General features: G+C 41.4%; 1 protein-coding gene across 4 annotated transcripts; it reads left to right on the top strand.

The window, feature by feature from the left end:
- TEDC1 (tubulin epsilon and delta complex 1) lies at nucleotides 1-27,074 on the top strand. Of its 4 annotated transcripts, none has more exons than XM_020812336.3 (8): nucleotides 4-265; nucleotides 1,269-1,347; nucleotides 4,768-4,970; nucleotides 6,263-6,430; nucleotides 12,905-13,003; nucleotides 20,440-20,526; nucleotides 23,555-23,740; nucleotides 25,460-27,074. In XM_020812336.3, exons 1-8 carry the CDS (start codon nucleotides 131-133, stop codon nucleotides 25,862-25,864), a joined length of 1,362 nt encoding a protein of 453 aa, XP_020667995.3. In that variant the 5' UTR covers nucleotides 4-130; the 3' UTR covers nucleotides 25,865-27,074. The 4 variants fall into 4 exon arrangements, with proteins under 4 accessions (XP_078248572.1, XP_072854375.2, XP_020667995.3 ...); XM_020812335.3 differs by having other exon boundaries at nucleotides 6-265; nucleotides 23,555-23,758; XM_078392446.1 differs by lacking the exon at nucleotides 12,905-13,003 and having other exon boundaries at nucleotides 1-265.

The following is a 27,074-nucleotide window of genomic DNA, read 5'->3' on the forward strand; positions in this document are numbered from 1 at the left end:
TTTTCATAGCTCTACGGTGGAAGCGGTCCAAAACGCCCTTGGGAGGACCACGGAGGCGGGGCGTGGTTGCTGCGCGACGCGTCGCCTTCCCTCGGCGTTCGAACGGGAAGGCGGGAGAAGAGCAGCCGCCATGTTGGGAACGGGCGACCGGCGACCGGGGGCGTCCTCTCTCCCCGCCGCTATTGGGGCGCTGAGCCTGAGCCTTCCTGGCCCCCGTGTTCCTCCGGAGATTTTCCGCCTCGCCAAGTTCGGCCGGCCCCAGGCGGTGGGTGGAGGAAGAAGGGGGGGAAAAGAGAGAACCTTCTTCCTGCGGAAATGCCCTTTGGACATGCTCAGGAGCGCTCTCATCCTGATCGTAGCGTTTCCCACCCCTTTTCGGGAGCATTAAAACCGTTTAGACACGTGCACCCTGCCCTGAGGTTGAGTCCGGGCAGGGCAAGGGCCTCGAGGGCACCAAGCAGGGTTTGTTCAAGAAAGTTCCCAGCGCGGGAGAGCCCGCGGTGCGAATTCGGCGCTTTTTCCAGCCTCCCCCCCCCACAGCATCTCCCCTTCCCAATCCTGCGGGGCACGTTCAGGGGGAAGCTTATGGCGGGGTGCGGGGTCTTTCCCGCTGCTGGGGTCGGCCTCTTTCTCGCCCTCCCGTGATCCGTGCTAAGCCCGCCTGGTCCCCTGCCCTTTGCAACGATGCCCTCTCCGGGGAGCGAAAGGAGGCAAACGGTAGAGAGGAGTAAAAGGGACCACCAGGCATGGCAGTGGCTGCAGACTGAGGGAGAAGGACGGGAGGGCTTGGCCGCTCCTCTTGAAGTAAGGCAGCTGAGCTGGCGAATCTTTGGCACCCTAGATTTTTTTTTTTTGGACTACAACTCAAAAGAGTTCCCAGCCTGTATTGCCAATGATAAAAGACTGTGGGAGTTGTATTTCGAAAGTGGAGGGTCAAAAGCTTGTCAGGACAGTTGGCACTGTGTGTGTGGGTGCTCTGAGCGAATAGGAAGCCACCTTGTGCCTTTCCTGGAAAAGGGGGGGGGGGGGTCCTTGTTCACCATTTGCAGTGTGCATTGCAGTCTAGAGCTGTCAAGGGTCTTGTGGCTGAGCTGTGACTAGGGAGGTGCCCCCTCAGTGTAGGAGCAGCAGCATCAGTCGAACTGTAACGGCACAGAGCAGAGGTTACCATTATAGTTAATACAGACTACCTGTACTAGGATGGGGTGGGATGGGAATCAAAACAGTAAAAAGTATAACATGTTCTGAATTTCATCTGTTTTAAACAGAGTGTTACGTTTTGGAAATTACTATACATTCTTCTGAAGCAAATCCATGGTGAAGGATGGATGGAGTCTCCTGATATAGGTAGCAAACTACTGATTATTTGAGAGCATACATTGTTTAGGGATGAGAGAGATATGCTAGATGTATCCTTGTGCACAATGCATGTAGTTATCTATTTGTTTTATATTTAATTAGTGTTTCATAGAAAAAAGATTTGTTTGCTCTTAAAGGTTCTAAAGGTAAAGGTAAAGGTTCCCCTTGACAATTTTTGTCCAGTCGTGTCCGACTCTAGGGGGCGGCACTCATCCCGCTCTTCAAGCCATAGAGCCAGCGTTTGTCCGAAGACAATCTTTCCGTGGTCACATGGCCAGTGTGATTTAGACACGGAACGCTGTTTACCTTCCCACCGAGATGGTACCTATTTATCTACTCGCATTTGCATGCTTTCGAACCGCTAGGTTGGCGGGAGCTGGGACAAGCAACGGGCGCTCACTCCGTCGCGTGGATTCGATCTTACGACTGCTTGGTCTTCTGACCCTGCAGCACAGGCTTCTGCGGTTTAGCCCACAGCACCACCACGTCCCTTAAAGGGTCTAGGAAAGTTAAAATGCCATTGCTTGTCATCAGGTAGGCATTAACACCCCAGGGGAGGCTATTCCCGAGGCACAGTGCTACAGCAAAGAAAGTCTTGTCCTCAGTGAGTGACATGCTGAGGAGGGTCGGTGAAGATGGTCTTGTTACATGGGCAGATTGATAAGAAAAAACCCATTCTTTTACATATTTACTTGTATACTGGGGCGGAGAACTTTACTGGGTTGTACATGGACACCCTGATATCAGTGTTCTAGATTAATTCCATTGGAGCAACTTTGCCTGCACTGCACCTTTCCCTGATAGGGAGGGCATAGGTGAAGGCCCAACTGAACTCTGCAGCATTGGGAGGCTCCCTTAGCATTGTAGCTTAGTCATGACCTGGCTTTGCCCATGTTGTATCATCTGCGGCATGGACAAAGCACCCATTGAGCTGTACATCTTGAAGTTAGAGCAACTTCTTGAAAGTGCATGGTTACTATAGGTCCTGTGACTCAGGGTTTTTCTTACGTACAGTGGTGCCTTGACTTACGACCATAATCCATTCCAGAAGATGGATGTAACTCGAAATGGTTGTAAGTCAAAGCACCATTTCCCATTGAAATGCATTGGAACGCAATTAATCCATTCCAGAAGGAAAAAAATACCCCCCAAAATAAAATATTAATAAAATGCTGCAAGCCGCATAGGAACATGCTGAGGCTGCAAAACAAACAAACAAACAAACAGCAAGCCCGAAAGGTGCTAGGGCTTAAAGAAAAAAACCCAAAAATAAAGAGAGCAAGCCCCGAAGGCGCTGGGTCATTAAATTAAAAGCAACTCAAAAATAAATGGAGCAAGCCCTGAAGGTGCTGGAGCTGCAAAAAAATTACCAAAAAACAAAACAACACAGCACAGAAACATAACCCCCCTCCAGTCTAAACCCACCCAGAACAGTTTTTAAAAAGCAAAAAGCAGCATCTTACCAGGCAGTCCGAAGCCTCCTCCGATTGCACTCACTCTAAATCAGGGGTATCCAACCTTTCACCTTCCCTGGGCCACATTAGAAGATGAAAATTTGGTTTGGGCCTCACATACATTTGGTTTGGGCCGCATGGGGGGGCGGCCCTAGCCGTCCTCCACAGCCCCGCTCCAAGCGCACTTACCAGCAGCTGCGATCTCAGACAGCAGAGGCTGCCAGCTTCGACTCCGGTGGCTTTATGGGGCTGGGAGGCGGTCCACCTATTGACGGGGACGACACAATGTAGTCACGCAGCCCCCCTGTCCCCTACCCTCCCACTCCTTCCTTCCTTCCCTTTCTCCCCCTCTACTGTTGTGACATGCCCCAGCCACATTCCGGCCACAAGCGCTGGCAGTGTAACTTGAAACTTTGGAATTTCTTTAAAAATAAAAAATTGCACTGGGCCGCATTGCGAGCTGACCTGGGCCGCATGCGGCCCTCGGGCCGCAGGTTGGACAAGCCTGCTCTAAATGTTGGGGCGAAAGAGCTACAAAGAAGCAGCCTCTTTGCCACCAACAGTTAGCAATTTGAATTCCCCGCCCTTTTCTGATCGTAACTGGAAGCTCTGGCTGCAAGTCGAAGCAAAATTTTGCGGCCAGAGCTGGTCGTAACTTGAAATGGTCGTGAGTAGGGACGTTCATAAGTCGAGGCACCACTGTACCTTTGAACCATTTCTCGTTGTGAAAGTGAGGGGTGGGGAGTGAAGCAATGATAATCCCAACTGTTATCTCTGATCGTTGGTTTGATATAATGGGGATTTCTTCTCAGTTTACTCTGACTAGATATGGGATCTGGCAAGCTGGGAGGTATGATGGGGAGTTCCCCCTGCTGCGTAAGGCTGTGAAAATAAGCCTGATCAGTGGCCACCTGCTAGGAATATAGAGTACGCTTCCTGCAAAACACAGCTGAGCTTATTCTTCAGGTTGTAGGACTGTTGGTTTAGTATTCCAGGTTTCCATCTTGGTCTTGCTCTCCATTTTTCTTAACCTTTCTTCAGTTAACTTGAACATTTGGGATTATTTTCATTGCACTAATGTGTACAGTTTCATTAGTGTCTTGCCTGCTTGCTGTAGGTTCTGGAATCTTATTATGCAAGCTTATTTGGAGTTGTGTAGGGCCAATCGAGATTGTGTGCTTCCTTTCTGTTTTCCTTGGGATATTATTTTTGGGAACAGCTGTGACCTTTTAGTGGGTCAGATTACCATGAATATCATTCAAAAAGTACGCATTTGAGGAGCTCAATGATATTGCAGATTGGCTACATTTTAATTATAAGCAATACTTTGGATAATGACACGTAAAGCACAGCAGTGTATAGCAATCGTAGTTTAATTGGGCCCCCTCAGAAAGCAGATTCATGCTGAGAAAAGTGCTCAGTGTGTGCCTGCTGACCTGTTTTTGCAGCATGCTTTACTCATAAGGCAAAGAAAAAATTGCATTCATACTATGTAGCAAGTGTATCAGGCCGTGCTCAGGTACAGTAAACTATTTCTGTTGTTCTTTGGAAAGTCTTCACCCAAAAATATGGAAAACCTAAGTTGGAAGGATAAACGTGAGACTTCTTTCTTAACATGTGGTTCCATTTTTCTATTAGAACTGAGTATAGCTAGTAAAATCATACTGTTACTATTTTAAGTTCATTGAAAAATTATTTTTGATGATTGATCTTTACCTCTTAATTAACCAGTGTATTTTGGTTTCCAGTACTGACAGTTTTTATAATCTCCCCGAAACTTTGGTGTAGATATTTTTAAGTACACATAGTGATTCTGAGCTCTAGGTTTTCCTTTTTCTCAAACTGAACCTTGTGTGGAATGTTGATTATGAAAATAATAACTAATGTTTTTTCTCCACAAACATAAGTCTTTGAATATTGAAATGTGACCATTTTTGTTTCATCTTCTACTTAGGAGCCCAAGTCACATTTGTCAAATCTGTGGCCTTGAACTATGGCTACAGAAGACTTGAGTTTTATCAACTTCCCCATGATGGTTCATTGGGGAGTGGAGAGCTGCTGTTGGCATTTTCCTGGTTTCTGTGCAGAATTAGTCTAATGGAACAGTTGCTGACACTAAATAGACTGAAACTTTGGGATGAAACAATCGTGTGCACGGTGAGGTGTTTTGGCTTTTCTTGAAACACTTCTCAAACATTCTATTTGCCAACAGGACTGACTTGAATGTGTTCTTCAGTGCTTCTGCCTTTATCTTCTCTTCTTTGATTTGGTGTGGATGATAATGTGGGGGAAAAAGAGGAGAGATGCGTAAGTGAAGTCTGATTTGTTTGTTCTCTGTGGAGTAAATGGGGATACTTAGTTTGAAGCTGGCTAAAAGGGAGGAAGCTTGCTAAGAAACAGCAAATAAGTATAATTCCCTGAAGAAAATTAAATGTTCAGTTTATTAAACCTGTAATCCCAGAAATAAGGGAATTAAGCTCATCCCTCCCCAGCAAATATGGGTACATTGATGCACCTTTCTTATTTCTTCCACCCCAACTAAATACCTCAGTAAGATCTCCACTCTTTGATTTTTGCAATGGAAAAATATATCTTCTGGACTGCTAGTAATGTGCCCGTTAGTGAGTTTGTGCTGTAGTTTTTACTTGGGGTGGAAGCTAAGTGTGGATAAGCGTGGCTGTGTTTTGGGGGTTTGATCTTTGGTCTAAACTGGCTTACTTTTGGGGAATATAACTTTAGTTATAACTTCCTACTTTAAACTAAAAGGTCCCCCCCCCCCAATTTTGGGATTTGCTTTGCTTTTTAAAACATGTATACATGAATTTCAGAAGGAAAAAAAGTCATTTTTTACCAAACAAGATGCAAGATACTTTTCCAAAAACCTGCATATAAAGATCTAGCAGTACAGAGCTCACCAGCTTCTATACCCAACAGAATTTTTTTTTTAAGGAAGAAGAGAGTAATTAATTTATCACCAAAGAGAATTGAAGTTTGTTGACTTTTACACCATGTATTTTGCCAGCAGGTGATAGTTCAGAAAGAGCAGAAAATCATAGTAAATACTTTGTAGTATTGAGCATTAGTTTTATACTTCTAGCAAGTAAGCACCTTGCTATTTCTTTTTTCATGTAGAAGGTCTGACCTGAAGAGCTGCTAGGTAGCTCAGTGGTTTAGGTCTCTTCCTCAGAACCACAGGGGCTGGGCTTAGTGATCCATAGGGTTCCTTCCAGCTCTGCACTTTGATAATGATTATGATGATTAGGAGACACTGTCCCAGCTAGCTCATTCTGCAGAATTTAAAGGGAACATTAATGGTTTATGGAATTCCTTTAGAAAACATTTTATGTCCCCCAAAGTGTAATTGTAAAAGTTTGAATTTATATTATGTTACCTGTTCTGGAAATATGTTTATTGGTGAAAAAGGCATTTTTGTTATTGTCTCCTAACAGTGTGATGGTCTTCTGAATAGCCTGCAGAAGCGGAAAGACATAGCTCTAGAAAGTGATTTGAAAAGCCGCAGAGATATCCGATACTTGCAGTGGTTAAATGGCCGACTGCAGTTCCAATGGCGAAGCTGTCATACTGAACAGCAAGAGCAATGCAAACTCCTGCATAAGGTAATGGTTAGGCCTTAATTTGGCATAATGTATATTTCTTGACCAGATGTGGACAACTTTTAAGAGTTCCAAGGACTGCACAAGTATATCTCTGGACCTTGGAGGTGCCACACTTGCTCTCATGCCCCACTCACCGTAAAATATTCTTCTGAATTTTTTAAAAGAAGGCTTTAAAAAAAACCAAGCCCCTGGTGCCCCAAGGTCTGAAGTTCAAAATGAGGTTTTGAACTTGAGACAGGTTGCTCGGGGCTTAACGCTGTGGCTGTTAAGTGCTGTATCTTAAGCCCCTAGCATCCTCATGTCTCCCATTGTGTCAAGGTCACATGCCCCTTAAAGGGCACAGGGGGTCTTTTCAAACTATTTTTAAATGTTCTTAATTTTGAGGAGTGAGGTGAGTGCTCAGGTGAACTTTGCCCATTCCTCTTCTGCACATTTTCTTTTGACTAGTATCTATAACTTGGAGTCAGTGTTGTGATTCTGATACAAATTCTGCATATTTTAACTGGTTCCCAGCCTAGTCCAAAGTTTTGACTAAGTAGTTGCAGGAAAATGGTTTATTTGTTCTATTGACTTTCTCTGATTACTATTTCTGGCTCCAGCCCCAGTAGCTTCTTTAGGTTCCTTTGGAGAGTCTTAGTGTACGTGTGTTGTTACACTTCTGATTCCATCTTCCTCAGGTTTCAAAAGCAGTGAGTAGGTAGTCCAAAAACTTGAATAGCTTTTTATGACCTTGAATAACTGAAATTTTTCAGCCCTCCTGGCTGAAATGCTTTTGAAAAAACCAAACACCTTTCCTTCTGCAAGGCAAAGACTTCATTCATCTAGATCAGGGGTCTCCAAACTTTTGACCATGAGGACCACACCGGATATTTTCATCATTTTTGAGGGCCGAAGGGACAGGAACGTTTGCATGTGCAGCTGTGCACGCACACATGCACACCACACACATGCATGGACCGAAGGGAACGGGCTGGGTAAACCAGCAAGGCAGGCTAGATGTGGCCCACAGGCCTTAGTTTGGAGACCCTGATCTCGATTTTAGTCTGTACAGTGGTGCCTTGACTTGCGAACTTAATACGTTCCGGAATGGTGTTTGTAACTCAAAACATTCATAAGTCAAATCAGCATTTCCCATAGGAATGCATTGAAACCCAAATAATTTGTTCTGGCTGTTTTTTGTTCTTATGTCAAGGCACGGTTCGTAAGTCGAAGCATTAGTTCCCATAGGAACTAATGCAAAACCGGTTAATCCGCCCCCTACCACTAGGGGGAGAATTTTTTAAAAACCTAAGATGATTTAGGTTTAAAAAAGGGCAGGAAAGGAAGTAGAAAGAGAGAGAGAAGACAATGGGGGAGGGAGAGCGTTTGGAGTCGAAAACACATGCTAAACCCACACATTTTACACCAACACACTTTAAACCAAGTCGGCACATACCCTTGCAAAAACTTTTATGATTTACAAGGGAAGCATGCAGGAACAATTGCAATAGCACAGAAAACAAATGGAGCAGATCAGAAATGCAAAGAGAAAGAACCAAAAAAGTAAGGGGAGCATGCAAGACACATCGAAAATGGGGGGAAAAAACCAAAAAAGCAAACAACCCTCCAAGACCCATCAAAAATGGGAAAAAACACTCAAAAAATCAACCAACCCCCCATCAGAAATGGGGGGAACCTAAAAAACAAACAACCCCCCAAGACCCATCACAGCACAGAAACATAACCCCCCAGCCAAAAACCACACTGCAAAAATACCCAAAACTGTTTTTAAAAAGTATAAAGCAGCACCTTACCTTTAGTAAGCAGCCTCCTCGGATTGCATACTCTAACTGCTGGGGCGAAAGAGCTACAAAGAAGCAACCTTGTCACCGCCTACAGTTAGAAATTTGAATTTCCCACCCTTTTCCCCTGCATTTTTCTGTTCGTAAGTGGAAGCTCCGTTCGCATGTAGAAGCAATATTGTGAGACCGGAGCTGTTTGTAAGTCAAAATGTTCATATGTAGGGATGTTCATAAGTAGAGGCACCACTGTATATGTAGGGCTGTAGCAAACAGATTCAGCTAATGGATAACTAATTGTTTTCTTTGAAGAAGTAGCTGTGTTAATCTGTACTACAATATCAGGCAAAAACAAAAGAAAAGACGAGAAAAACATTGTGGCACCTTAAAGACTAACTTTTATATTTTAATGTGAGCTTCCGTTGTCAGAGGAAGTGGACTTATCCACAAAAATTCATAATAAAATGTAGCCGCTTTAATGCACCACATTTTTGCCTTCTTTATTTTTTATTTTTGGTTTATTTTTGTCTAATTGTTTTGTGTAACATTTATTTATTTATTTATTTATTTATTTATTTATTTATTTATTTATTTATTTATTTATTTATTTATTTATTTATTTAACTTATATGCCTCCCACACAACCCAAAGTTCTCTGGGCGACTTACAACAATTAACCCTTAGTTATGAATTGCACAGTTCTGTGGCTCCCATGGTTTTGAGGTAACAGCATGAATTTCTGATATAGTTATCCTAAAATAGTATGTGACTGATTTCCTCTGTAATTTAAATCCAGTTGCTATTCACAGCTGGAGCAGATGCATAGAATCTGTTATTGAATGGTGACTCAGCAATTATGTAAATCCCATTGATTCTACAGGTCTTCTCTAGCTGCAGCTACCAGTTAGATTCAATCTCATTTATCAGTTATTTGGAACTTTTTTTCAGGGTTTTTTGAGTTAATGTAATTTTTTGGTTCACCTAAAAATATTTAATCAAAACATTTGCTCCAAAGTCTCATCTAATTATTTATTTATTTATTTATTTATTTTATTTCTATCCCGCCTATCTGATCATATTAGACCACTCTAGGCGGCTTACAGTAAAAACAACAATGTAATTTTAAGACTTTACAGCAGAAACGTAAATTAAAAAAATAAATAAAGAAAGAACAGAATAAGAAAAAGATCGTCAAGGGTTTTCTGTTGGGAAGGCCCGCCTATACATCAATGTTTTTAGTTGTTTCTTAAAAATGCCCAGCGAGGGAGCCGCGCGAATCTCAGGGGGCAAGTTGTTCCAAAGGCGAGGAGCCACCGCCGAGAAGGTCCGGTTTCTGGTCTTTTCCTTTCGGGCCTCTCTCGGCGTTAGGCTCCTCAGCCTTATCTCCTGGCTCGCGCGAGTGACAGATTAATTAGAGTAATCTGATTCTAATACAAACTTGTGTGCATATAAAATATCTTTATCTTGCCCAAGTTTGTATTGTTTTCCATCACTGTTAACTTTATAGTTGTGAATATTAATTTGCTAAAGCTACAGTCTCTTACCATTATTGACCAATACTGGATAGGCTTTATTATTACTTGCCTATTTCCATCTGTGGAGGATTGCCCAGCTGTGTCCCTATCTAGACGGGGGGTGTCGCTCACCAGTCTGGTCCATGTGCTCGTAATCTCGAGGTTATATCACTGCAATGCTCTCTGCGTGGGGCTACCTTTGAGATCAATGTGGAAACTCCAAATGGTGCAGAATGCGGCGGCCAGACTTCTTAGTGGGGTGAGGAAACATCATATCTCCCCCACCCTGGCTGCCTTACATTGACTGCCTGTTCGGTTCCGCGTTGATTTCAAAGTTCTAATGCTTACATATAAAGCCCTAAACGGTTTAGTGCCTCGATATCTGATGGAATGCCTCCTGCCACCCAAATCTACTCGTATCACTCAATCTAGCCAGGAGGTGAGGCTGAGGAGCCTAACGCCGAGGGAGGCCCGGAAGGAAAAAACAAGAAACCGGCCCTTCTCGGCAGTGGCTCCTCCTCGCCTTTGGAATAGCCTCCCTTCTGAGATCCGTATGGCCCCTTCGCTGGGCATTTTCAAGGGCCAACTGAAAACCTGGCTATAGTGGTGCCTCGCTTGACGACGTTAATTCGTTCCAGTGAAATCGCTGTAGAGCGAAATCATTGTCAAACGAAAATTTTAAAACCCATTGAAACGCATTGAAAACTGTTCAATGCATTCCAGTGGGCTGAATACCTGCTCGTCCAGCGAAGATCCTCCATTGGTTCCTGAAGCAGGGAACTGATCATCGCTAAGTGAAAAAAACCCATCTAAACATCGTGAAGTGATCGCAAAAGCGATCGCAAAAACTTCAATGTTAAGCGGATTCATCGTAGAGCGGGGTAATCATCCAGCAGGGCACAACTGTATTTAGGTAAGCCTTCCCTTCAGCCACCTCTTGATTTATTTTGTTTTCTCATTTTGAGCCCTTGTCTATTGTTGTATTGCTTGATCTATATTTTAAATGTCTATTTTATATATTTTTAGCCGCCCAGAGTAGTCAGTTGACTAAATGGGTGGGGTACAAATCAATAAATAAATAAATACTATCTATGCCATAGACTTTCAAACTAACTGCTAAGATCACAGTCATTGGCCTATTTTAAATATTATTCCAGACAATGTGTATTAAAGTAACAGGGTTTTTTTTAATGTCTCCCTCACTTAGGAGCTCACATGTATTTTTTTACCTTTGCCTTGTTCAGGTTGTTTGTTTATTTATTGATTGATTGATTGATTGATTGATTGTATTTATACCCCGCCTATCTAGTCATTTCGACACAGGAGGAAAAAAAAGCACTAGAGGCATTCTTCTATTCCTTCATCAGCAGTGTAGTTTAATCCAAATGCGAGTTTACATGAAAAAATAATTGTAATGCAGGGGTCTCCAACCCCCAGTCCATAGCCCAGTGGTCGTCTGTGGCCTTGGCAGGACTGGGCCGCGGAGACAGATCTCCTGCCCCCCCTGCATGCACTCCCCACACAAATGCACGGGTGCCCCGCCCATCTGCGCATGTGTGAGCGAGTGCATTACACCCATCCGCAAGCGCGGGGGTGACCCCCAACGCATGGACTCCACCCCTCCAACCAGTCCACGGTTCAGAAAAGGTTGGGGACCACTGCTGTAATGCATTGCTATACAAATTCTCATTAAAGATATTAATGGTGCTGACTGAATATAATTACCGTATTTGCCGGCGTACAAGGTGACTGGCCGTATAAGATGACCCCCCCCAACATTTCCACTCAAAATATAGAGTGGACGGCTCTGCTGCGGCGCCGGCGGCAGCTGTCTGGGGCTCTGCCCGGGCCCACCCTGGAAGTTCATGGCCAGCGACAAGGAGGGCAACGACGAGGAGGGCGGGCGGTGGCAGGAAGAGGAGGAGGAGGAAGAGGGGAAGTGGCTGGGTGAGCAAGCAGCTTGCTCAGCAGCGAGACGGCGAGGAAGAGGGGAAGTGGCTGGGCGAGCGAGCAGCTTGCTCAGCGGCAAGAGGGCGAGGAAGAGGGGAAGCTGCTGGGCAGCGGCGCGTGGCGGCGGGCAGCCCAGCGGCGGGCTCTGGCCGCTCAGGCATGGCCGGCTCTGCTTCCCTCCCTCCATCCGGACAGACTGCCTGCCCGCCCGACTGCCTTCCTCCCCAGCCAGCGCGGCCCCGCGTCACTTAACAGGGGCGGAGGCGGCAGCTCCTTCCTGGCCCAAATGAAGTGCACCCGGTGTACAAGACGACCCCCCCCACTTGGAGGCATGTTTTCGGGCCAAAAAAGTCATCTTGTACACCGGCAAGTACAGTATAGCAAAAAGGAACATAAATGTTAATTATCAAAACTCTTAACTTAAACTCTAAACTTATAGATAATAGTTATATAGTTCTATTCAATAACTTGATTTCTCCCCCGTATTATTCTAGAAGCTCAGAGATACCATATGAATGTAGGAGTACTATCTAAGTGAAATTAACTAATGGATAATTAACCAGGTATATTGGAGGGAAGCGCAGTTATATGACTGGTTATAGTTATATCATAGGACTATATGGTATCTTTTTCTAAATGGCACATGTTATACCCAAGCTGTTTCAGAACTGTGCAACAAGCTGTTTTCACTCCTGTGCTTACTTTCAGATAATGTAAAGGTCTAATTAAGTCCATGTTCCTTTTTGCCTTGGTGGAATATTTCACTGTGGTCAAATATTGCACAGTTGGTTGTTAGTGATTGATTGTTTAGTTGACTAGTATCTCAACTTAGGTAGCTGAAACCAGTTGGCAAGTGTACCAGAATTGGCAAACAAAGTTCAGAAGCAGACATTTTGGTTTGCTGAGTGAACAGGTAATTGTTGCTCCATATCATCCCTAAAGTGAAAGGTTAATTTTTGGGATTTTGCAAGGTGCTCAAATAGCACAAAACAGAGTTTCAGACTGAAATACATAACTTTGCTAAAATCATAATCTGAGCTCCCAAACATTGATTTTCATTCATGTATTTTCTTTCCAGCAGCTAATGGATAAGAAAACAAAGAATGCAGAAAAATGTTAAAATTGCTAAGCTTGCTAGAAATCTAGCCTCAAATAACCACTAGCTGTGTAAACATGTTGATAATGTGGTAGGTGATGCACCTTTATTTCTCACTTATATATTTCTGCCCCAGGTACATACATACACAATTGGCTCTCACAGTGACTCTGTTATTGGCCATTTCTCAGTCACAGAAGCAGATGTTACAAGACAACCAAATAGTTATAAACAGGTAATCCTCTTTCTACGACATGATATTATTTTAAATACCATTTTAGTGGAGAAACTGTATAAAAAAGTATGTCTGACTTTAACTGCTATCTTTCCTCATAATTTCCAAGAGGGTAACTGAAATGGGAGGCTTACTAACTTGATTCCAAAAGTGATCCAAATGATCCTTCTGTGTGCCAGATACGAAGATACCTCTCCAGGTTGGTGATACTATACTCTGCCACCATCTTGAGGCCCTCGCTAAGCTTGAACTAACAAAAGCAATGGAGTACCTTTGGCTTTCCAGATGTTTTGCAACATGACCCTCTGAAACTGGTACTGTTGGACATGATAGAAACCAAAGAACAAATCTAGAGGGCCAAAGCTTCCCCGAACCTGTCTTCACAAACTAAAGTGAATCAACCTTCTGAGTCACTTAAAAGGAGTCATCCTCTGTGAAGGGCCTATCTCTGTTGTACACATTTGCTAGTATAAGGCAATATATATGCTCCCATACATGATAAGTTTAACTATGATCTGATTTTCTGCTGTAGGTACGCACTGCTGCACACTCAGATTTCAGGCTGTAAAAGTTCACCATTGTTAAGCAGAGACAATTGCATTCTCCCTTTCATATGAATGGAATTGTTACTTCTTTCTGTGGAATCCTAGTCTTCAACTTGCTAGATCCATTTTGCTTCCGTATTTCCAGACTTCAATAATTGCTGGTTTTGTCTTTGTTTTTATCTTGACATCTTTTGTTAGATCATCTCTTTTGCTGATTGTCTCAGTCAGTGTCTTGGTGTCAAGGTATTGTCTGGTTTTCTGCATGCTGTGCACAAAGCAGCAGGGTGGATAATCATACTTGGTATAGATCTGTTGAAATCAGTGAGACTTAATTGTGGCTGTTTCCCACCCATCATAATCTTCTTGTATACCTTATGCCAGCACAGGGGATGTGATGTCACTGTCAGCAGCAGATTGCCACTAATTCAGGAGTCCTCCTTCAATACCCCAGCGCTTCAGCTTTGCCTCATTCCTTATGAGTTTTGTGTGATCCAGAATCAAGGCAGGGACTCTTTAATTATCAGTAAACTGACACATTTTTCTCTGCACTGGCTTAAATTACATAGGAAAATTTTGGCCCTTGATATTGATGAGTCTGCCAGTCTGGATCCAACCCACAGAAAATCAAATTAACTTTAAAAATTCAAGTGACTATTTCCTGGGGCTGTCTTCACATTAACCTGCCAGTCAAGGGATCATTGGTTTTGTGCAGGTAGATTTAAATTCTTAATTACCCATTTTAAGTCTAATGTCCTTTTGTAACCTTATGCCATGTCATTTAAGTGGGCAGCTGCCAAAGGAGGCAGGGGAGGGAAGCACACTATGATCAGTGAGTGGGCAATCACACTGAGGAAACAGGGGAGGCCAGGAGACACTGAGGAAACGCTTCAGCCGAAAATGGGGAGAACACCCAGAGGAGGGGGTAGAGGGGGGTGCAGGGGCACCCATGGAGCACTTGTACAGACGCCGCCCCAAATAGGCTGAACCACTGAACTGCGGTTTGTTCCCATCTCTAGTCCTCTGCACTTTTTTCTTTCTTTTTTCTTTTCCATCAAGATTTATGGAAGTGTCTGAAATTAGCCAGCCCAAAGATTTTAGCCTGGTTTTGGCGAAGCCAAAAAATAATTACATTGAACAGTTCCCATGAGGTGACTGTCTGTGACTTATTATAAAATGAGCAAGCAGCATCTGAACTTAGGTGTGACTTCTAAAATACAGTATAAATCTCCTTTTTATTATTATTTTCCTTCCTTTTTTCCCTTTAAAAGGAGAAACAGGCTAAATAGGGTAGGTCGAGGTGCAATCCTTCCAAGTGGAAGCAAGAACTGCCCCGAATGACATACCATACCTCAAAGTGACCCCGTTTAGCCTAATCTAGCCTGATCTAATTTGCCGATCTAGTTGCATCTGAATTTCAACCCCAGGTTTAATTTTAACACAATTAACTCTCAAAGTCTCTCTTTAGCAGAGTTTTATGCGTAAAATTTGCCAGCCATTAAAATTATTATTGCAGAATAGCTTGCAGCATTTTTGGTAAGTAAAGCAAATAAGCCAGGAGTCATTTTAATCATAAAGAGCCTATAATATAATAAAAAGTTGGGTTTAGAAGTCTAAATTGATCAGAATACCCCTATTCTGGGCATTAGTTTCAGATAATTAGCTGTTTTATTGTGTCAAGCTAAACAGTTTGATACTTGGACTGGGTCTTAGAGCTCTATAAAATTGAGGTCAGTTCACCATATTTATCTTGAGCTTAGTTTCCAAAGGAGAAAGCAGTTTAAAGTATTGCATCAGGAAGTATAAAATTCTTGCTGTCTTGCTAGTGTATCAGGTGTCCATTTTTTTCCTAGTATTTTTTTTCCTGAAACATTAGTGCATTCTCAGAACATCACCTGCTTACCAGAGCAGTTGTAACCTTAAAAGGATTACTGGTTTCACCAGGATAGCAGCTTAAAAACAACAATCCATTCTTTCTCAGAATATTCTCCAAATATAAATGGCGTTGCTAAAGAGACGATGCTTTATGAGCGAAATGCATAGAAAGCAAATACCTTGCTTAGTGAGGTGCGGTGTGGTTTTCTGCTGCAAAACCACCCAATCCTTTCAAGTTCAAGCAAGGACTACCCCAAATGACATATGGAACTCAATGTTTCAATCAGGCAGCAAGTGCTGCAGCCACAGAGCAACTGGCAATCTTTTGGCCATAAGAGCAGAGGTGTAAAAATTCCAACCAAATTACAAAGCAAGACAGCAGCCTCAAGAGGACGTGCATCACATTTTACAGACATATACCACCAATTTCTGGACCTTTGCATTTTTTTTTTTTTTTTGCATTGTCCATGGGTGAGTTGTGCTAAGCCTGAGGAAGTAGAATTTGTGATTTGTTCAATTTTTAGTGGTCCACTAAAAGGTATCACCCACTCCTATACTTGTGTAATCTTGGGGATTATATGACCACCTGGTTGTTCTAAGTGAATTATTTATTATCTTGTACCACCATCTAGTGGACTAATTGGTACATTACTCACATTTTATGTACTGAATATTGCATATTTTTAATAATCATTTCCAAAACTCAGAACTTTTACACCTGTCAAAAAGAGCAGTTTTGGAAATGGGGAAATAGCATTTAGCTGAAAACCATTTCCTAAAATATGGAAGCCCTCGTTCTTCTCTACCATAGTATAATAGTACTAATTGCCTCCTAGAGGGAAAACTTTTGTTGACTTCGTTTCAGAGTGCTTACTGGGAAGGTGTTTCTCGCAGTGCTTTTCCATGCATTGTTCTTCATCTCCACTGCCTGTCAGTGGACTTTTTCTTACCGATTCTGACACACTAGTCACATTTGCTGTACTGTCACATCACTTAAATACAAAAATATGTGGATCAAGGCTGTTCACAGTTGGCCAGAGTGCAGCCCTCAGCATGCAGTGTTGTCAGCCAAGATAAACGCAAAGCCCAGTTGACTTTCTGCTGAGTTAGATGACAGTTCTCAGGAATTTCTGTTCAGTGGAAAGATTTGCTGACTTGCTACACAGTGGTCAGCAATGTAGGGGATTGATGATCAGATGAAAGTTGCCCTGTGTCCAGACAGAATGCACATGCATTCCTCTGATTGCAGAAGCTCCTCTTTTTGTAGTGTTAATTAGCTTCATGCACCAGTCCAACCATGGTATTTTATATCCAAGCTATTTGGAAGTAGATGCGAGTGCTTTAGAATTCTCTAATCTACCAGCTACCAAGATTTTCAGTTCCTGCTTTAGGAAGATTATTTTTGTTCATGTAACTTTTAATATTAATATATTTCTTTATATATTATTTTTTTAAAAAAACTAGACAGCATGCACTTCCATTTGGTGTCTATTTGGGAATCCCTGGGAGTCTTCTAGTAATATTTAATAATGTTCAAGTGAGGTTTGCATCATTTTTATCTTGAACTACACCCTTAGTGGTCATATATCACCTAAATAAGCCCATGGTGAGCATTTTACACAACCAAAAGAGGATTAATAGTTGCTCTCAGTTAAAAGAGCAGGTTGTTTTTAAAGGAAGATTTCAGGAAAGAGTTACTGCTTCATGTACTTCTTTGACCAAACACATAGTAGTCTTAGTTGTTAGAAGAATGAAACTAATTCATCAGAATGTCCACAAATCCCTAGACTGTGTAGTCATCTACATTATTCTTTGACAGATACAGTGCATCAGTGGTTCCTCATATGTTCAACCCCCAAAATCCCTAATTTGGGTATTTTGGGAATTCAAGTCTAAAACATCTGTGGACAGAAAATTAGGAAATATTGCAGCATATGATGTTTCCAGGTATCTCTACTTTGATATGCTTATTGCTTATAGATGGTTGTAGTAGCTTGCTATTACAGCTCATCATTCAATCTGAAAGCATTGTATATGTAAGAAGTGTGAGTTAATGTGATATTTAGGTGGCAATAAGCAATGTTAGTTCAGTTAGTATGATACTTTTTGAATAGTATACTATCTCTCAGCTTTTCATATAGAATGCCTTTCCATTTTGCACCAGTTTTCTGAAAGAGTCTGAACACAGTTCATGCGCTGGTTCATTGTGAACAGCTAGAGATGATACCCAGGATGTAGTGAATAGACTGATGAATTAGGATTCAGGAGGCCAGGGTTTGAATCCCTGCTCAGCCACGGAAACAGACTGAAGGGAACTGGTAGAACCACTCCTTAAATAGCTCTCTTACCTTGAAAGCCCTATTAGAGTTGCTATAAGTCAATTCCAACTTGATGACACATAACTAACTAGAAAAGGGAGAAATGATAACCTTTGCTTCTTTTCATGCTAGCAAACTTAATTATTTCAGTGGAAACAGACATTTAGATACACCAGACACCTTGGCCTTGAAGCAAACATGGAAAGAATGTGGTTTGTAAACTCCTCTCATTATGTATGTAGTCCAGATGTTTTCATAATGAAAGAACAGGCCTTAACTGATCTTGATGTATATATTATTGTTAAGGAGGGGATTCATGAGGACATCAGTAAGACTGCCCTTAAATTGCTCAGATATAAATTCTACTTGCTCTAAAATGAAACAGCTGTTAGTAGATATTATTGACTACCTCAGAAGTTGAAATGTAAAGAAAAGAAGCGTGGATAACAGAGAAATATCATAGCAAATTGAACAGAGATATAATTAGAAATTAAAGGCAACATTACATGCAAACTGTTTACGAAAGATCATCTGAAACAAAAGTAGAAAAGCCAAAAAAAAAAAAAAATAGCGGTCCAAACAACATACGAAAGTAGGAAATTCAGACAAGATACATGGCTTCTTTAAGGTGTGCAGAAAAATCAAGGAAATAGAAGGCATGTGGTACTGATAACATGTAATGTCATCGGTAAAATTGTAGTGTAGTGTGAGTAAATTGATGAGTTTTAATCATAACATTGGCATAATTTATCATACCAGATGACAATGTTAGACCACAAATACATAAATTCCAAATATAATGTAGCCTAAAAAACAATGATGTTTCTGCTGAAGGTAACTTAATGCTAATGTAAATGTTCTAGTGACTTTTGTCAGTCAGGTCTATGTTGTGTGTGTTATGTGCTGTTAAGTTGGAACTTACTTGAGTAACCCTAATAGGCTTTCAAGGTATATAAGATATTTAAGGAATAGTTTTACTAATGCCATCGCCCCAGTAAATTTCTGTGGCTGAGCAGGAACCCAAGTCTCCTGAGTCCTACTCCATCACTTTCTCCACTATGCATTGGATAGCAAAGTCAAGTTACAAGACAGTGGTCTTTCCCAACAGTTGACAGAGCTTTGTTGTTACATGCCGTCAAGCCAGAACCAACGTATAGCGACCCTAATAGAGTTTTCAAGGTAAGTAAGCTATTAAAGGCGTGGTTCTATGAGTTCCACCAGGATAGCAGCTTAAAAACAACAATCCGTTCTTTCTCAAAATATTCTCCAAATATAAATGGCGTTGCTAAAGAGACAAGATGCTTTATGAGCGAAATGCATAGAAAGCAGATACCTAGCTTAGTGAGGTGCAGTGTGGTTTTCTGCTGCAAAACCACCCATTCCTTTCAAGTTGAAGCAAGGACTACCCCAAATGACATATGGAACTCAATGTTTCAATCAGGCAGCAAGTGCTGCAGCCACAGAGCAACTGGTATAGCAAGACTAATAGAGTTTTCAAGGTAAGTAAGCTATTAAAGGCGTGGCTCTATGAGTTCCACATCCCCAATGAGTTTCTGTGGCTGAGTGGGTTTTGAACCCAGGCCTCTTGAGTCCTAGTCCATCACTCTATCCACCTCACCACACTGGGTGTCACAATTAAGCGTGTTAGAATTAAAATATTAAGAATAGGAACTGTCAGGCAACCAATAAAAGTAGACAAGAACAGAGCTGTCATTTATCAGTTGACAAGTGTGTGCTGGAAAGAGGATGTTTTTGACTTGCTTTAGAAGTTTCTTCAGGAAGAGGCCAAGCCCCATGTTTCTCCCCAATATCACATACACTGGAAACCTGCATCCTCTTTATTGTTTATCTATATAGCCTTCTGGTTGTGATTTGCAGTCTTTGCCAAAATACAGGGTTTTGGTTTTGTTTTGTTTTTATGTAACTGATATTTTTCCCTTGAGTGATGTCCCTGGAATTACTGTGATCAGGTATAAGTATTCATAAGCTCTACAGAAATGCACAGTGTTATTGGACATGTTATTAGTACAGTGGTGCCTCGCTTTATGATCGCTCCGTTTAACGACGAAACCGCATTACGATGAACTTTTTGCGATCGCTTTTGTGATCGGTTTACGATGTTTCCTATGGGGGAATTTTGCTTTGCGATGATTGGTTCCCTGCTTCGGGAACCGATTCTTCGCAAAATGATGATTTTCGGACAGCTGATTGGCAGTTTCAAAATGGCTTCCGGGTAAACAAAATGTCCCCCCACTGTTTTCTGGGACGGATTCCTCACTGCACAGGCAGCGAAAATGGCTGCCCTATGGAGGATCTTCACTGGACGGAGAGTTTCCAGCCCATCGGAACGTATTAAACGGGTTTTAATGCATTTCTATGGGCTTTTTCATTTCGCTTTACAACTTTTTCGTTCTACAGCGATTTCGCTGGAATGAATTAACGTTGTAATGCGAGGCACCACTGTATTCATATGAAATTACTTGCTTAAAAAGTCATGCTTCATACCTTGGGGCTACTGCACAGAATTCAGACTACTCTAATGCAGAATCCTGTCTGTCCATGCTGGGTGAGGACATATCACTTTCAGTCACATTGCAATAATTCATTGTGTTTTATTGTTGGTTTTAATTGCTAGTCACCTGCAAGCACTAGATACATTTCTGTAAATATTAAAAATGAAACTCTCCCACCCCACCCCCAGCTTTTACAGTGTATAGAATCTGAGAGCTCTCGGCTGGAATCCTTTCTGAAATGGAAGACGATGGAACATGTTTATTGGCAGTGGATGGTATGGCTCAATTAATACTTCTCTGGAAAGGGATGGAGAAAATAATTGTTGGGAATAATTTTATTTTCTGCACAAGAAAAACTAGGTAATGTGCAATGGACCTAAGGGAACACTACAAGATATGGGGCTATTGAGACTTCCCACTGGATGATCTGTTGCCTCTGCTGACGAAGATGTAAAGGCTGCAATGCAGCCATCACTTACAGCTTGTATCACACTTTCAAAGCATACCTTACAGTTTGCTTGTTTTTTATAAACAACCTTGCTTTGGTTATTCAGTTGTCTGCCTGCATGAGTGGTACAGAAAATATGTAGCCCTCAGATCGAATGTTTTTGTTATAACACAGAAGCTCTTTATCTGTGTTTCCTAATTGAAATCTCACTCTTTTTTGGATTAGATGTTCCAATTGAAAGAAAGTAGCCTTAGATTGCAACTACATGGTCAAACACTGAAAAAGTTGCTCTGCTTATAAACAGATGAATTCAGAAGGGTTGTTTTTGTTTTGTTTTGTTTTTTACTGACCACATGACACAAAGGCTGATTTGAATCGGTCAACCTTTTTTTCCTGCCACTTGGTTACTTCCATTTTTTCAAGCCAGAATGATTCAGATTGGCTTTTTTGTGTTTGGTTAGATATGATACGTTCTTGTAAAGACGAGGAGATACAGATACGTATTATGTAGTGTTTCAGTGACAATAGGCAGTTGGGGCATGATGTTTGGGCCAAGGGAACATGCCTCCACATTCATTCCTCTCTGATTCATCTCTAATTGTTTTTATTTCTTACTTATATGAGTTTAGAGCTGGATCACCCTATCACCATATCACTTGGTTATCATCATTATTTCCTGTATTCATACCCCATAAAAGAATTGGCAGAGGAAGGACCAGAGGAAGGAAGAAAGGGAAGGAGGGAGGTTGTGAGCTGAAATGTGAATTGCATCACATCCAATATGAACAGTGAACTCCTGAATCAATCTGCAGCCCCTATTGGAAAACTAACTCTGATTTCAAACATAATACAGGATTTGAATCAAATCACATCAAAGCTGAATTGCTCTGATTTGGCTTCCCAATATAGTTGTGCCTTACATTTGCCTTTGTTGCTTAACACTATCTTCTAATATTTTAATCTTGTGTTCCTATGACCTATGGTTGATCTATGGTCATAATAATAAAGTATGTTAAAGTAAGACATTCCTTCCTCTGGTCAGCAGTTCAGTTTTACAGATTGCTACTTATAATTCTACCACAGCTTTTTAATAAACTCAGAACAATGATAGGTAAGGTCCCATGGCAGGAGATCCTAACAGAAAAAGGAGTCCAAGATAGCTGGGAATTTCTAAAAAAGGAAGTTCTAAAGGCGTAACTACAAATAATTCCAGCAAGGAAAAAAAAGTAGAAGATGGCCAAAAAGACTAATGTGGCTGCACAAAAAGCTCAAAGAGGATCTAAAAACAGAAAAAGGACACATATAGGAAGAAGAAGGAAGGCCAGGCGACAAAGGAAGAGTACAGAAAACCATTGCAGGGATGGCGTTAGGAAGGCAAAAGCTGAACGTGAGCTGAGGTCTGCAAGAGATGTTAAAAGCAGCAAAAAAGCCTTCTTCAGGTATATGTGTAGCAAAAGACAGAAAAGAAACAGTGGCTCAGCTACTCAGTGGGGATGGGGAAATGATAGCAGATGTTGAAGAAAAGGCAGGAGTGCTCAATTCCTATGTCAGGTCTTCCTAAAAGTGTATGCTTCTCTGTGCGAATGTGAAGTACAAGAAAGGATATAGGACTGAGATTAATTGAGAGTGATAAACAAAAAAGTCAAGGATTACCTTATTACTTTGAATGAGTTCAGATCCCTGGGTTGGAGAAGAAGAGAGCTGACATTATATATTCAGAAAATGCCTCAATTCAATCTTTTGTGGCATACTCTAGACTAGTAGCTCCCAACTTTGTATAGCCCAGGTGTTCTTATACTGCAACTCCTAGAACCCTTCACCACTAGTTGTTCTGGCTGGGGTTTCTGGGAGTTGCAGTCCAAGAACATCTGGGTTAACCAAGGTTGGGAACCATTGTTCTAGACCTAAAAATGAACAGGCTGTTTCCTCTCAGAGATTTGCCAGATGGGTACTTCAGGCAATCACTTGGGCATATCAACTGCCCAAGACAGCCTTTTCAAAACAACCCAAAAATTATTCCATTAGTGCCATAAACAGGCCCATGGCATTCTTAAAAGACTACCTTATCAGACTTATGCTGATCTTGAATCTGGGGAAGTGTTTATCTAACATTACCAACTGTGCACCAGATTGCAAAGGGATGCTGCCTTTGGGACAGCTGTATCTAATTCTAAGATACTGTTGGGCAATATTAGTTGGACTCCATGCTGTGATTGGTATGTATAAGGCACATCTATTTTGGAATCAAATTATTTTCTCTCAAAATTGTGTTAATTATTTGCAAGTACTGTTGCTGGGAAGAAGTTGTTTTCCAGTATTCTCTAAAAATAGAAATTGTATCACTCAAGAAATGATAGATGATTGAATAGAGATGGGCACAAACTGCAGGAACAGTGCACTCTCCTGTCCCACCTCGTCTGCACGCTCGCCCATTCCCCGAGCGATGTGCACTTCCATCTCCCACCTCCTCAGCACAACTGCCCACTCAAAGGAAGCAGTGCAGGATTCCTTGCCCTGTCTTCTTGTCTGAGTGGGCAGCCATTGCAGGAATGAAGTGCGCACTGCAATGGGTAAGTGAATGATTGCACTGAGGAGTCAGGAATGGAAGTGCATTTCCCAGGGAATGGGGGAGTGTGCAGAGGAGGTGGGAGTGTGGCACACCCACAGAATACTTGTGCCAAGTGCAGCACCAAACTGGGCCAAACTGCTGTGGTTCATGCCAGTCTCTAATGCTGGATGCAAACTTACTGTGCTTGTTTCATCATATTATTTTCTAGGATGGTTATTCTTCGAATTATGATAAATTGTTATGAAAAGTTAATTAAACTTAGAAATTACTTCCCCCTATTTCACAGGAGACCATTTTAGATCCTGAAAGAGATGATGTAGAACCACATGACAAACATATTAAGAATACTCATTTTCCAAGTGGAAATTTGTGTTATTGTGGCATTAGCAGAACTATTGAAGAGCTTGATAGATGCACCCAAGAGCTCTTAATTCTCTGTAATGAGCTGCATGAGCTTGCAACATACAAGAAAGTGAGTTGCTGTGAAAAGGTAAAAATTTGGAAGCATACTAGAAATCCAGTTTGGTTGAATACAAAGCTTTAATTGTTATTAGTGTATGATTTATGAGTCTTGTCTCAGCTTGATCTCACCTTTCTGTGCAGGAAAGCTAAGAAAATATTCACATTATATCCTGTAAATGAGGATATAAATGGCTCTCTCTTTGCTACATATTTTAATTTTCAGCTGGTACTTGCAGTAGAAGCTAAAAGGCTATAAAAATCGTATTCTGTTCTAGGAATTGTTGCTTTTCCTCAGAAGACAAATGTGTGGATTCCCCTTTTAACAACTAGTAGGAGTTAGCATTGGTATTATTATTTATAATTGTTATTTACTTCTTACCCCAACTTTCTACTGCTAGATAACTTGCATTTCCACTACTCAGGGCAGCTTACAGCTGTTACACATGACACAAACAACAGTAAACAGATTCAACAAGAAAATTAAATAAGAACAGACAAGATGATAGAAACCATTAAAATCATATCTTTAAGCAGTTGGGGTTAAATCACCCCAAATAAGACAGTTTTAAAAGATTCATCTTCGTACCCTTTCTAAAAGGGTATGAAATAATAATCAGAAATGTTTTGCAGGTCTGATTAGCGTATTCCACAACCTGAGAGCAAAGCTAGAGCACACCTTCTGTATGCCTGCCAGACAAACCACAGCAGTTCTTAGTAATTTCAAGAGGGTCTTGCCTTAAAAATCTAACTTTGAGACAGGTTCATAACAAGACGTCAAGGCATTTAGGGCTCTGAATGTTAAAAACAGCACCTTGATTTGGGCATGTATCCATTCCTAGCATGGCTTCATAGAACAGCAAACAGACAAAGTCTTCTCCTTCTAAGTAAGACTGAGCCACTAGTTTCGTAATCCTTTTATATAATCAATGAGCCCTACCTGTTGTAATCAATATCTTAAGCCTCTTTCGTGTTCCCCCAAAACAAACGTCGTCTTCCCCTCTTTTCCACAGCTTAAATTTGCATGATTCATGAGAAGGAATTGGACTAGCTTTTTATGTCCCATCTGATAAGAGAGAAGCATGGAAGTGTCAAATCTGTTTTGGCATTGCTTGGAAGTATCCTTTGAAGTCTTCTTTAGCAGGTTAATTGAAAGTGTGAATTGTCCTTTTGTACATAGCAGATACAGATCTCCACTTTCTTGACCAGCTTCTGAGGCACTCAAAGTCCAAACGGCCTCAGGCTTTTAACAGATGTATTCTATGTTCCATGCTTCCCAGTTCCTCATTTTCTTCACAGGCTCATATGAGCTTAATATCATGCATTGCTTACCAACCTAGTTACGTTCTTTGAGAGGTGTCCTATACAGGCAGCAAGTCTTCACCTCTACAGAAGCACTGGGGCAGCATCCTTGTTTTTGAAAGTAAATGCAGACAAAAAAAGGCATCAGTGGGGGAAAGGAATGCTGGTCTGTAGACTTATGATTCTGGCTGCACCTCTCAGAAGTCTGTCTGGGGAATTCTTGGGGAGTTTTGGGAGATGGAATTAAATAAACTCAAAAAAAAACCCCATCTCTAATAATGTCTGTCAGTGATCAACCAAAAGAAAGCTCAAATGTTATTTTTTCAAAGAAAAGGGGTTCTGTTTAGCTTTTCCAGACAGTGATGATCTATTTCATTCCTGCTCTTCAACAACCTAATTTTGTCACCTAATTTTTATTTCCTCTTCACAGATCAGAAAAGAAGAGCTAGAACAACTTGGAGAAAGGGATTTCTGCAAGTCTTTGAAAGAAGCACAAACGTCTCTGGATCTGAAACTCTCTAATCTTAAATGCCATGATAGTGCCCACAGAATCAATAAAACACATGGTCCATACAGACTTATATTTAAAGACAAATTTTGCAAGGCCAACAAAACAAAATCAGTCAGATCAGCAGAGTCCACCAAGTTAATTAATGAAAAAATCACAGCAGCAGATTTAATCAATGATCTCAAAAAGCAAGAAGCAAGACTGAAGATGGAGCTGAAAAGACGACAGGATGAAGACAGGAAGAAAATTCATGAAGCTGCAAAAACACTTCTTCAGGTGCTTTTCATTCCACCAATGAGAAGACAGAACACAAGAGTTACAGAATAGATACAGAATAGGGGGACTGCAGTTAGCTTTGAAACAAGATTTGGAAACCGTTTTGTTATTGGTGTGCACTCCTGTTTATATGTGTATATCTACTATGATTTGTTCTGGATATTTTAAAACATATTTTGCATAGTTTTCTGACTGTTTCCGGTTTGTCAAGGCAGAGGCAGTTGATAAACATAATAAATGTTAGTAACTACAGTCTGAACATGGTAGTTACAAGAACTCCTTACACTTTAATTGTTGATGTGTTCTGATGTGTGGGTTCTCGGCGTTAGCCTAGATGTGGTAGTCTTCAGCAAGTGAGAATCTATTAAATTGCCATCCTAAGTATACATGTATGTTATGTGCCATCAAGTCAGAATTGACTTATAGCAACCCTAATAGAGCTTTCAAAGTAAGTGAGATATTTGAGTTTTTTGTACAGTTCCACTTTCCCAGTCAGTTTCTAAGTGGAGATTCGAACCCTGTTCTCCAGAATCCTGTTCAATCCGCTGCACCACACTGGGAATCACAAGTATACATACAGAACAAGAATAAAACCCAAGTAGTGTGGAGAGGTGTCTGTTAGCCATATTGCTGAAATGCCTGTAAAAGCCCTAACTGAAATCTGTTTAAAACCTGGGCCTATTACTTATAGGCATTCATAAAGTGTGTATTCTCCACATGAGATGAGGGGAGAGCAATAGCTCTCAGCACAAAAAGACTGCAGTTATAGAAGAGCATGTCAGGCAAAATCCGAAGAAACAAAGCAAAACCAAAAAAAAGGACAAAACATATATTTTAATGTGAGCTTTCGTGACTTGGTCACATCCACTTGTGATTTCCGTATTTCATTCCCCCCCCCCCAATGTTTGAAGGAAGTGGGTGTGATCCACGAAAGCTCAAATTAACATATAAGTCTTTACATATTTTTGTCCTTGTTTTGTTTCTTTGGATTTTGCCTGATTTGCTTGCACAGCCTAACATGTCTACCTCTTGTAAAACTGGATAATAATAGTATGTGTTTAGGCTCCCCATGTGAACTAAAAGATTAAAAAAACAATGGGCTCGAGCTCATGGGGAGCACTTCCACAGATGCAGGGGCTGCTTGTCTTTAGACAGTGAAGGAGGGGAGCTACTGTACTCCCCTCTCTGTATGTAGAGAGCACATGCTTTAAGGATGCATTAACTGGTTATGTAATAAATGAAGCACTTTTGTCACCTAAAA

The sequence above is a fragment of the Pogona vitticeps genome, chromosome 4 (genome assembly GCF_051106095.1).
Source record: "Pogona vitticeps strain Pit_001003342236 chromosome 4, PviZW2.1, whole genome shotgun sequence".
Lineage (NCBI taxonomy): Eukaryota > Metazoa > Chordata > Lepidosauria > Squamata > Agamidae > Pogona > Pogona vitticeps.